Here is a 13,411-nt window from a genome sequence, read left to right as displayed (position 1 = left end):
CACAGTGGGTGTTGCTTTTATGTGAGGGCGTCTGGAGAGTGTGCTTTTGTTTGTAAGTGTGTTACTCACACCAAAGAATTAAGAGCTGCTTGGCCCAGTTGATGCTGTTGCCATGCCGACATGGAGCCCAGCGAGAGCCCAGGAGAGCTGAAGCCCTGTAGGGAAGAGATCTCTGCACTGCTCAGGGAGTACTCTGTTAAAAAAAAAAAAAAAAAGCAACCACGCACACTGAGAACTCACTCGCATTTCAGTTACAACACTGTGTGCCACTGAGAAAAGAGCAGGAACCAACAGCGTGTTGTGCAAATAATCTCGGCCAAAAAGGTTGTTGTCAGTCTGGGAGGGGGGTGAGCGAGTCCAGACTCACCAGCAGGATTGTAGGAGGTGGTCATGCCTGAGTAGACCAGGCCCTGTGGGGGTAAGCTGGGGGTGGTGACAGACACGACTGGAGTAGCCAGCGGCTGGGTGGACTGGGAACTGCTTATCCTCTGAGTGTTCTGCAAAAAACACAAACAACAAAGAAAATACTTTAGCTCAAAACATGGCACTATAAAAATATCACACTTGGATGCTAAACAGTGCCAATAGTATCATTTAAAACACTTCATTTAGCGTCGTGTTACTCGACTTAGAGGCTGCGTGCCAAATCAGCCATATAATGCCAGGGGCAGGCTGCACTGAATACGACTTATTGATGAGTTTTCACCTGTGCCTAATGTTTTCAAAATGTAACTAAAGCATTTTCAGTTTAATGAAGCTGTAGTTACTGAATAAAGTAAAATCCTTTCTTTGTTTGTCTTTTGATCCTTTTATTATTTTACCTGATAAATACTGCAGATGATTCAGTCATTTCGCTAAAGTAGCTCTTGGGCAAAGTTAAAAGTCCCTAATGTAAAGGCTACAAATGATCCAGTTTTTTTAATGACTATTTTTTTTTCAAAGTGTTCCATATTCTGTACTAAAGGTCGTGTCAAGAATGTGCATGTAATAATAAAAGCTGCCACAAGGTGGCAGTGTAACTTCATTGCTGTAAATGTTCCGCTCTTTCTGATTTTTTATTGACTGTGTGCATTAAAAAGTTTATGAAAGTAGATTAAAAAATGAGGACACCTAACAATAAACTGATATATTTAGTCTGATTACCTACAGATTCGTTTATATTTAATATATACAGAAAAACGTTGAGAGAGCTTTGCAATAAATTTAGGTAGAATTCTGCTATTCAAAGTAGAAAGCTGACCGACGTCAGTACAGAATTGCTGATGTGCAATTAAAAGCACGACAAATACATTTTGTTAGTGTTATTAAAGAGTTAAGAACACTCGTTTTGGGCAAGCTCCACTCCACAAGAGTCCACCGCAAAAACAATCAGAGTGAGCCATTAAAGTGAGTCTGGAGATCAGTTTCACACCCGAATATTATGTATATGTATATATATGCGTATATGACACATATCAGCACCCAGAGTGACACACAGCAGAGCCCCAGTGGTTTTTAGTGCAGTGACTGGCATGCAGTCCGCAAAAAAAATGCAGCTTGTTGTGGTCATGCAGTAAACTCTTCAGTGAGTTGCAGATCCACTAATGAAACGCAGCAAAAGTTTAGAACAATACTATAAAATTCCCCCGTGTTTAATGTAACAAACATATGTGCAGCTGCCAGCAGTCGTGTTTGAAGCGCCATTGCATCATGATCTACAGTCGATGGCTTCCTCGCATTGTTCCAACACTCTCCAGCCAGATGACTTCACCGAGTATCTCGTAAGGTGATATCATTTAAGATGATGTAATCCTCTCTGGCTTAAAAAATATAAATGATTTATAATTTACTCATCACTCTTTGAGTTGTAAAACATGAAACTATGCGTAAAATAATTTTAAAAAGTAATCACTGATCTGCTTTCTCCCCCTCTTCCTTTCTCTCGCTCTCCTTCTCTGTCACACACACACTTTCACACATAAACTCTGGTGGTATATGACTAACATTGACGTGTTGGGAATAGAGGAGCCAATTTAACAGGCCGAGGCAATTTTCACAGGCCAAACCCAAAGCATGCAGTGTTAATGTTTTTGTCGTTGTTGTTTTTGTTTTTCCATGTCTTGTTTCTTATCACTGGGAGATCTGAGAGCCAGTCTCCAGTGTGCGCGGTGCCTTCAGTCTAGCATCAGTGATCACCGGAAGCACGTTCACATTGCAGCCATTTGCCCAGGCATTTCTCAAAACTCACCAAATCCATTTCCTCCTCCTCAGACTGCCCTCAACAGAAGAAAAGAAGAGAGTTACAGAAAAGCAGCAGAGCGGCTGTAAATCGCTCGGGGTGGGGGGAGGTGACAAGTGCAGGAATTTACAGTAAAAGGGACAATAATAAATATAAAAACTTCTGGTGACCAATCACTGGTAAATCCCGCTCTCTTTGAACAAAGCAGCTAAATTTGCTTTTTTAAATGTAATGCAAATACATGCTGTCACCAAACCGTAGCACGTGTGGGTATGAAGCGCTGGTGCTCCGGTTTGTTGGGCTATAAAATTCCAGTCTTGTAAATAAAGAAGATGGAGCAGTCGGACGTCAGTGAAGCTTACACAAATGAGAGCTGACATTTGTGAGTGGCACTGAGATCAAATCATAATCACCAGAAATTACGAACGAAGCTTCTCCGCTGGTACCAATAATGGCTGCTTAGTACTGTGCACTTAAAAATCCCCCCTGTGCTGGGAGGAAGAACAAGAAGCCCATTTTCCATCTTTTCTGTGCTGTGGGACATACTGTGTCCACGCCGGGGCTCTTAATACCCACACTCAATCAATAGCGGTAGGAAGACATGACAAGGGCGACAAGATATTATCTGGCTCACACCCTGGGCCCCTGATTAAGTCTTCATCTACACTCTGTCACACTGAGATGTGATTAATTTAATACCATTATGGCCTAATGACAGGCTGTCTGCAGACCTGCCACAGCCCACGCCCTCAACAGCCTCTACCAGTCGAAAATACTTCGTAGGCTCAGACAGAACAGGACCTCCCACCCTGCACCTCTTGCAACACAACCTGTCCTACTCCTACGTATTCCACAAGCAGACACAGTATCACACAGTTGTTTAAACACTGCTCCAGGCCAGCTGAGGCTCAGCAAAGGAGGAGCAGCCACAGTAACCAGAGGTTTATTTACAAAACACATCGGTTTTCTGGAAAGGCTCCTGTTACTGACACCACAAACAACACACAGAGGTGAATCAGGGTATTTGCTTGCAACTGTCTTTAAATCCTGCCCCAACCCCCCTTTTACAGTTTTCTGAATGTCGATTCGTGACTCGGAGGGTCTGCTTAAACCTCATGTGTTTGCTACGATCAGGGCACCCTGAAGCTTTCTTCTTATTATTGTTTTTATAGGCCTCAGAATGAATGTGAATAATGGAGGGAGGGTGCAGATCCATGGTTCGGTCCACACTGAAATAGAGGTGAACACATCTCAGACACTTACGCTACCACACTGAGCCCCACTTCTCAGATAAATAAAAGTCCTGAGTTCAAGTGTTCAAGTGAGGCGGAAACCTCAGCTGAACACCACGCTACGTTTTGTGATAACATCGAAAACATGTTTGGGCAAAATCCAGGCAAAGTGTTCTGCTACGAAGGGCTTGATAAAGACACCAAACAAAGCTCTGCTCTGCCCTGCAGCAGAGATATTTAAAGGTGCTTCAGCTAGTAATACTCGTGTGCAGTGGTGTGCTCTCTACTCACCAGCGGGGGCATCATCCCTTTGCTTGATGGAGGGATAACAACCCTCAGGTCTGGCTTGCGGCTTCCCATTCCCATGTTCCCTCCAGGGGGTGGCGGAGACTTGGTGGGCATGACTTTACCCAGGCCATTGCCACTGGCTGTGCTGAGGAGGCCTGGAGAGCCCCTGGGGTTAACAAAACCATTTCCTGCAGATGCGCACAGCAACAGAAACACATAATCAAACCATGCACTGTGACTGACAACACTCCCAGTCATCAACCAAACCTCTCGCGCTGTGTTGTTTTCCAGCTTGCTGCAGCATGCAGCGTTAAGTGTTTCCAACCCTCTGGGAAGTTTTAATAGACTGGGATAATTATCCTGCACATTTACAAAAATAAAATGTCCATTTCAAAATTGATGAGCCCTTTATTTTTACTGTGAATGATTACATCAAAGCCAATTCTTTGCATCTTGGGACGAGGAGCAGTTCACTGGCAAATGTACTGTGACTGCTTAAAAGAAATAGCTGAGGCCATTACAATTGAATAAGAACAATAAAATGTTGTTCTTTGTTGTTTTTCACTGTGCACACAAACAGCAGCATGTGCTAGACTATCCCCACACCATTCACACCTAGGCATTCATGATCATTAGTCATTTCCTTTTCTTGAGAACAATTCAACTAATTTTAGGAAGTTATTTTCTTGAGTTCCAACAACATTTTAGGAACTCCCTCTCCCTTTTCTCATTGGACAACCACCCTTGAAAAACATCGCTATATCCACTGGGTGTGGACCGATCGAAAATAAAAGAAGTAATCGTATTGAACCAATATTAAATATAAATCTTATAAAAAGGTGTTAAAGCTACAATAAATGCCACAATACAGAGAACGGCTTATAGTTATTATTATTATTAGGACTTTTTTTTTTTTTTAAAGAAATATGTTTTTGGTAGTTTCTCAATTAAAATAAATCTTTCCGAAACAAACTGAAAATTTCTAAATCACCATAAAGTGTCTGCATCCATTAAGCATTTTCTTTTTAAAACACGTTTCACATAAAGATGTGTTCTTCCCATTTCTATCATGCTACAGTACCTTATTTTGAACCACAAGACACTGTATGACTCATCTGCACAAGATCTGCAGTGAGATTCTGCAGATTTCACACAAAAGAGCTCTGATAAAAAAAAAACGGACTGCTGAATTCTTATGAAAACAATAACCAAACAAAAGTAAGATTTCAGGTGCACTTGAAGCTTAGCCTCACTTTATTTGACTTAAGTCTGGAAAGAAAAACTATACTTTAAGAAAAACACACTCGGAAATCCTGAAAACAAAGGGAAGAAGGAATTAATGATATCTAGCACTGCATCAACAGATCAGTAACACTTCAACAAGTTGCTGATTTCTCTATTGTGTTCAGTTTATCCCAGTGAAACACAAAGTGTGTGCGCAACAAGTAGACTCTTACATAGGAACATAATGGAACAATAGCCCGTCTGACTACAGATAAGGCCAGCAACAATTCAAGGTCAAATAAACAGTTATGAAGTGCACAATAGTATCTCACTGCTGAATCAACAGTATATGCAAGCAGCTACTGCCATCAGCCTTCACTTTGATCATATAAGACTACGCTGCTGCAAGACAACAATGTTTACAGAATTAGCAGATTAAATGTCCAAAGCCCCAAAAATAGCGAGCCTGATTAAAAGCATGGAAGAAGTCATTCAGTGGGAATGAGGAGCAATGAGTGCAAATAGAATTTCATGTAAAGAAATGGATTTCAATTTGGCAATTTGGCAAATAAAGACCTCGCTGATAGCAATCAGTGAGCTCGAATATTTTACTTTGACAGAAGTCTGCCTTGTAACGCTGAGGAAAAACAACACGATGGAGATGACTAAAGGCCTTTTTCACATCAGAGATTTGTCTTGCAGCATTGGAGGCCAACCTTCGCAGCCAAAACTGTCTGACGTAACATTGTTTTCTAATAATGCTTTGCAGTAAAATATCAAAATGTAATCCTTGCTTTGGTTTAGTTTGTTTTTATTCCCTAATCATATCAAAAATCCGACTCAAAACATATATCAAGTAGAGCTGGGCGATATGAGATTTTTTCATATCACGATATGTTTTTTTCATTTCAGGCGATAACGATATCTATCACGATATAAGCCAAATAACTATATTTGTAAGATTTAAATGTGCTGTTGCTCACAAGTAAAATGTGAAATAATCAGCAGCTTGTTTTTATTTAAATATTTATTTCCCATAATAAGTTCAACAGGGTAGATGTACTTAAGGAACATGAGACTTTTTCAGATAAATAAAGGCAAATATTGCAAACTACACAAAAGGCAGCCGCTAAAGCGTTTAAGTTTCAAAACAGAACAAACGAAACAGACTAAATTGTCAATTCCACTTAGAAACAAAATATTAATTCTAAAAATAAATCTTAGTTTGTTTTACAGAAGAACAGACAAAACTGACTAACTTTTGTCAATATCAAATAAACTGAGAACTAAAAGGAAATTCTCAATCTCTCCTTGTTGTATAGCTTAGCTTTTCAAACAGTTTTAACAGTTACTTTAGTCTGACAAAAGCCGAATGACGAATTAGCGCTTCCAGTCAGAGACTGAGGCTACGTCCACACGTACACGGGTATTTTTGAAAACGGAGATTTTCCGTTTTCGTTTTAAAAAATAATCCCGTCCACACATAAAGGCAGAAATGAAGGAAAACGCTGCTATGAACATGCCAAAGCAGCAGGTGGCGCTAGATTCCTAACCGTGCAGAAATGTTGGCCAATCAGAAGTCTAGAAGCCTCGGTGGGAAAAAGTAAACAAAGCTGGGGCATAGAAGCAGAACCGAGTCGTATGTGTCGAGGGACAGTAACTGTGTGTATATATGTAAGCATTTAAACACTGCAGAGAGTAGAATTAACAGTATTGTAGAAATTCATTTCACCGAAACAATAACGTGGCGCACAGTGTGACGCATGCACCAGTTTATTGTATTTCCAGACTTGCTTTCGGCACAATTTACAGTGCACGCTACTCTGTTTTTTGTCAGACTTGAAATAGCCGAAATACCTTCACACTACGGAACTTCTATGGCTCTTCCGTTCGACAATCTCTCCGGCATTGGAACCATCATCTGTTTTCTCTTCGGTCACGCTCGGTTGATTTTTCTAGTCGGCACACTCATTTCCTCCATTACCCGCTGGCTGCTTCCCAAACAAACACACGTGCGGCTTGGCACTTGTGCTGTACGTAACAAGTCACGCGACGTGACGCTGCGGCTGTGATTGGTTCGGCTCTGCGCTACTTAATTTAGATTGGCTGACCTTTTTTTTTTTTTTTTTTTTTTTAAGAGGACGAGAGCGGCGAGGTCTATCGCGATAGCTTAATTTCTCTATCGAGTAAAAGTTATATCGCGATACATATGGTTATCGTTCTATCGCCCAGCTCTAATATCAAGTAATAATGTAATGCATCATCTGGTGACACACATATATATAGCCAAAAGAAGACATAAATGATTTTTCTTGGTTTAACATCAAATTTAACTTGCATATGTTTTTCTCAATTGCGTGCATAATGTATTGTTTTATTATGTAGCTCATTGATCTTCAGCTCAAATAGGCTGTTTAAATAAAGGATTCATTCATTCATAACTGATGTTTTAAAATGTGTCCACATTACAATAATGTTTGTGGGTTAAATTTCCATGTATGCTTTATGTTTTCATGCACTTGCATATATATTTATACATTTATCTATATATATTTCATTATGTCTTTCTCTTGATAATCTGCTTAATTTTATTAATCTGGTTTAACTGTTTTTTTGTCTGAAAACACTTCAGGCTTAAGGTTGCAGCTTTGCTAAAACTGCAAGAAGGTTCCTTCAGAGATGTTTGTTTCATACCTGCAAGCTACGTAAGATACAACTTGCATATTCTTAGCACTTGTAGTCATACTAGCACTAAGGTTCTGTTGGTGGCAATGATGGTTTATTTATCAGTGAAAAATCTCCACAGCTGTTTGACACAAGAATATCACATCATTCATAGTGGCCACAGCACAAGCACACAAGTTAAAAAAAATAAACAAATAGCAAAGGAAAAGATAGAAAGGATCACGAGATTAGAGTACAGAGTCTTTTCACATGAAAAGAAATGATTGCACATATGCAGGTAACGCGAGCGTTCGGCTTGACTGGCTTGTGTTATAGTTGGTTTATTATGTTGTTTAAGTATGTCCTTTTTGTGCCATGGAAACAAACTTTCATTATTAAAAACAGCCTACTTTAAAGTAGAGATGGCACGATACCACTTTTTTATGTCCGATACCGATATCATAAATTTGGATATCTGCCGATACCGATATGAATCCGATATAGTGTGTTTTTTAATCAATAAAACTGTTTTTTAATATCTTGCTGCATTTTGTATAAGTTCATACTCAAGTTTAAATAAACAACAACACTAAAGCTATTCTGTTATACCTGTATGTAAAAAATACACTGCCCACAAAATATTTCATAGTTCAGCAACACTGATCAATCTAATAAACTTAAACCTACTCCATCCTTCCTATTCTGGCATTTTAAAGAGTACTTAGCAGAAATATTAAGCAACCTAACTAATAGGGTTGCAAACTCCCAGCAAAAAAAAAAAATAGGGAACCACCCCCCACCTCATGATGCTTAATCGACGTAATCAACTTTAATTTGATGCAGTGTGAAAAAAAATGCACAGAATTAAATTATTTTTCAAGAATAATTAAATAGATTCAACATCTTTCTTCAACAGAATTGCAGACTGCACAGATGGTACCTTCCCAAAGGAAAAAGTACTATAGCTTACTAGGGTATATTAGACTTAACAGTTACTATATACAGTAATGGACTTCTACATATTTTACATCAGATTAAAAATTTGGGTGTAAGATTCAGATAATTATTTATTAAAAGCTAGACATTTTAAATGAGAATAAGAAAGAAAAGTATGTCTTTGTGCCCCCCTTTTCCCTGTTAATGTCCTATCGGCCCCCCTGGCTAAACTTTGCTAGATCCGCCCCTGCACAGTTACCAGCCATCAGCTACGTAGAAAAGGATCCTGGTGTAGAAAGTAATATTAAATAAATTCTAACAACAGCTTATCAAGGTTAAACGTGTTGCTGTTGTTCAGCCGCTGGTTTCCTCTTTCTGGTGCAAAGTGGGCCAAAAACAAAGAAGAGAGACGGACTCGCGGCAGAAAAGCCGATCAGCTGATCATTGAGCAGTTTCATGATTGAAGTAGCAACAGGAGAGGGAGGGAGAGAGAAGAGGCACTCGCTCCATATATCGGTTGTTAACCTTAACGTGGGAATGCTTTAGAAACATTCAGAGACAAACTTACAGACTTGCTTTACTTCTCTCTGGGATCACTTCCTCGGAGATGAAATGCTGGTTTGGTAGGGAGGCTACAAATACACACAGCCGCTCTATCACGTGAGCACACTGCTCCGACGTGCTACAGTTATGAGCTGAGTTACGCCGTGTCGCAAGTTTTGTGAGGTGCTTTTTTGATATTTAATGGATCGGATTACATTTTTTATTTCTCTCCGATATCCGATCCAGTAATTTACGTCAGTATCAGACCGATACCGATAGGCTACGTAATATCGGATCGGTCCATCTCTACTTTAAAGTCGTTAAAAATGTAGACATCCACTGATAAGTCGTCTTGCTTACTCATAGGCTGATGTAGTGTATATGTGTATTGCATTCCTCATCCTCGACTTGATAAACAAGCTGAAAACAAACGAGTTGCCCTCTTTAATCACATATTGAAAATTCCCTCACCATAAGGACCCTGGCAGAGCATTTGTAAAAATGTTACAATCGAGGAGGCAAAAAATGAAGAACACTTTCTCTATTTTCCAAATGTGAATATTCTCAGAAACGTAAAAGAAAAACTCACAGCGTTCCTGTTGTAATATTTCTAATTCTACATGACTTAAATTGTAATATTGTCACACTGTATCTATTAACATTTCAGTTATGTCCTTTCGCCACCTCATTTAAAATACATTTGTGTCACACTATTGGCGATTTCATTACCGGTCAGAGACACAAAGACCCACAGTCTTGTGTTTACTGGCTCATTTAGACACGGAATAACCCACCTGACTTGCTTATGTGTGCAATGTGAGTTTGATTATGACTTCATACGTCTGACGATGAGTGAAGGAAATAATTCTTTGAAAATAAGTGAGGATGAAAACACGTCTGAACAAATACACGGCAAAGTTCAATGGGATCCAAGGTAACAGACACAAGTTAAGACCAAGCCTTCAGCATATGGCATGTCACCGGGCTTTTCTGCTCTCATTCTATATTCAGACTTCTCTTAACAGATCGGTTGTGCTGGTAAATCCTCTCTGACTGAAACCTGTGCACGCTGAAAGCTGTTTGGTTTCTGTTCATTGTTCTGAATTATTAAAATGGTCTGGTAAGGGGTATTACATAAACCCCTGTGTTTACAAGTGAAACATTCGGTTTTCATTTTAAGTTTGGGGAAAGAAAACACTGTGACTTATTGTGTCCAACATCCCACACGCGCCAGGCTCAAGCAAAAAAAAAAAAAAAGGGAGGGGGGAGTCTTGATGAATGAGAAGAAATGATAGAAGTGAATCAAGGGGCTCCAAATGCAGTTTTCCAATAATAGCTAGATGCCATGTAGCCTGCGGTCCTTTTGTTGTATCTCAGCAAACTAATTTGAGACAGGATGTCCCAAGTGTAACTGCTAAGAATGAAGTCAGATGGAATAACTGTTCACGCCCCATAAAAATTTTAGACTGAAGAAAAACTGAAACACGCATTTGACGTTGGAAAGTATCCCTCATTATTCAGCAACTGCGGACATCCAAGCAGCCTAAGATTAATAAAGTAAAACTACAACAAAGAAAAACAACTTTCTGAAAACAAACTCCGGCACCACTGAGCCTGTTACTTAATGACATCTGGTGGGCATGCAAACAAACTTTGAAAATGTGTTTCAAGACCTTGCAATCATTCAGTATTAATGAAGGCATGTATACAGCTCGCAACCATACTGCATACCAGAGAGCACTCTCCTGAATCCTTCGTTTTCACCACAACTTTCTCACCAGTCAAGGACCAGAGCTTGTAATTAGGTGTTATTGTATGAGCTGTTGTAAGAAGCGATACACTGTCACTCAGTGAAGTACACACACTACTCAATCACATAAAATGAGGCTTAAAGAGAAGCAGTTTGGTTTGTGGAGGTGTATTAGCTTTCAAGCCATTATCTGAATGAGAAACTAGACAAGAACAACAGATGGCTTATTTTAGAGAGAACAACTGACATTTATCTGCCAGAAAATGTTGCCAGTGATGTTCGCTGTGGTATCGTGCATGCATATACAGTACGTGCGCCTGTAAAATGGAGAAATTTTACACAAAAAGCTAATAAATAAAGCGGCTATCACACTCCAATAGTTGAATGGGATAAAAATAATTTGCCTTTTGCTTAACTTAGAAAAAAAAGTTTGAAAGTACTTAAAACTATTAAATGGGGAGAAGATATCACACAACACATCTTCCATCTGGCTGCTTTGAAATGCCTCTACTGTGGTCACTGCGGCTACTTGGGAAAATCATAAGCATTTCAGGAATGGTCATCTGACATCAGGGCTAGAGAAGTTAGTCCTCCTCGTAGCCTATGCTCTGCTACACACTTGTTGCAAACAACAGCTGCAACATGCCCATACAGTGCCAAATGCTGACGCCCCTTGGCAGAGGCTCCTGACTTTACCCTGACCTGGTGCCACACCCAAACTTAAAACCAACCGAGCACTTTCTTTTTGGTGGTCTTTAAACTCTGTGACTAAGGCCGAGCCTAAAATCTCTTAAAGCTTATATCCTAGTGTTCTTCAAATTGTTATTACCTTTGATGTCATGCAGTTTGCCAGTTTGCTAAACAAAATAAGGAAAGAGTTAAAACTCCATCTGCCTCCACGTGTCACACGACACTTTTCACTCATGACAGGCTGTCCGGTCATTGTGTACTGAGGACTTAGTGGAATGACATGGCCTGAATACCTACAGGGTTATGCTGGTCTAGGCATCTTACAGACCCTCTCCAGCCTTATAAGGGCTGCCAGGGCAGTCAGGGGGGAACAGATGCACCTGTCAATAGACGGGAAGGAAACAGGAGAAGAGGGAACTGTGTAGAGGCGACAAGTTTAAAGGAAACACTGGGTTTATTTACCTGCCCGTGTCAGTAAGACAGCTAATTGCCCCACTCTTTTACCGCTTTGAAGTACAAACACCACACAGGGTTTAATGCTGTGGAACCATTTCCCATCTCTCAAACGTGCGTTTACCAAGCATATTGTGCATGCTCTCTGTTAAGAGGACATGTGTGCCCTTTGCATGCAATGGAAAGACAGTCAAACCAATCAGTCAGTGGTACTGACGACTGTCTTTAGCCAATCACAAATAGATATGCTACTATCCAGCTCATTTGCTAAGCAGGAAGCCTGTTGGGCAGAGCTACAGAGAGCTAATGAATCTCTCCAGAAGGACTTACCCGCTGGGCTGGAGCCCGCACCACTTGGCACTGAAAGGTCTGTGGTATCCAGCATGCCACCTAATAAGATGCACAGAGTGATATGATTAACCATCTGCATCTTTCTGCAAGCTAGCAGAGCATGTGATGGAGATGGCAGACCAGACATGAAAATGTCATGTAGCTCTATCTTCACAGTGCACGAAAGAGTAGAACGTGCTCTGCCAGGGTCCTTATGGTGAGGGAATTTTCAATATGTGATTAAAGAGAGCAACTTGTTTGTTTTCAGCTTGTTTATCAAGTCGAGGATGAGGAAAGCAGCATTCCACTGTGAGGAGGCACGTTCAGAAAACGGTTACTTGTGTAATTCTGAATTTGTGCACCTCTGAGTGATGTTTCACACACATTTAAGCAATGCACTTAGGTCAAAAGAATATAATGCTAGCATGCCACCAGAATCATCTAAAAATAAGATAAATGCTTTACAGTTATTAATCACAAGGGATGAGTTATTCTAGAAAATTATCATTTAGTATACCCCCAGTAAACAAGAACATGTTACTACTGATATGTGGTCAAATGTCAGTGAGGCATTTCACACCTTGCTGCATGTGCTCCCATCAAAGGCATTGTAGTGAAATCTTGCAAAAGCCAACCGAACTGACTGAGTCCAACCAGTCATACCAGTACTAGTGTCACTGACATCATTTTTCCACTATGCAGATACAGTAAAAGGTGTAACAATGAGCATCTCAGAGGATGTGAAAAAAATATATCCACCAAAGATCAGATAAGAGGTGTTGAATGACGACTTGACATTAGCTCACTTACCCTGGAGACCATTTTGGACAAAAAGTTGAAAACCATTTGAGATAGAGACCACTCAGAGGTTAAATGTGGACAACCTAGATAACGCAAACCTATTTATGCATATGAAACTAAAGAGGTAAAAGCTAGATCAGTCAAGTTTTCTCTAATCTATCTGAAGTATGCAACATTATTGGCTTTGTCAAGTGCCTGAACTCTGTCATTCAGACATAGGTCACATTTATTGTTTTTTTTTCCCTGTACCCTTGAGATGGGACTGCATCTCAATATCTAGCC

The 13,411-nt window shown here is 40.0% G+C and overlaps 1 protein-coding gene across 14 annotated transcripts in view; it reads right to left on the bottom strand.

Moving 5' to 3' along the window:
* Positions 1–13,411, bottom strand: part of mef2aa (myocyte enhancer factor 2aa) — a 68,640-nt gene that overhangs the window by 4,028 nt on the left and 51,201 nt on the right. For 8 of the 14 annotated variants that reach the window (XM_085461748.1, XM_085461737.1, XM_085461741.1 and 5 more), the window contains 5 exons: positions 12,329–12,388; positions 3,742–3,926; positions 2,228–2,251; positions 368–497; positions 70–193 (listed from right to left, as the gene is read on the bottom strand). In XM_085461748.1, the coding sequence (XP_085317874.1) occupies positions 70–193; positions 368–497; positions 2,228–2,251; positions 3,742–3,926; positions 12,329–12,388 (523 nt within the window). The remainder of the gene's footprint in view (positions 1–69; positions 194–367; positions 498–2,227; positions 2,252–3,741; positions 3,927–12,328; positions 12,389–13,411) is intronic. The other 6 variants (XM_085461743.1, XM_085461742.1, XM_085461745.1 and 3 more) reach the window with 3 other exon arrangements.

Source organism: Copadichromis virginalis, linkage group LG7, assembly GCF_057382275.1.
Source record: "Copadichromis virginalis isolate Kocher_CV1m ecotype Utaka linkage group LG7, C_Virginalis_male_GT1.1, whole genome shotgun sequence".
Lineage (NCBI taxonomy): Eukaryota > Metazoa > Chordata > Actinopteri > Cichliformes > Cichlidae > Copadichromis > Copadichromis virginalis.
This window is presented reverse-complemented; position numbering and strand designations above follow the sequence as displayed.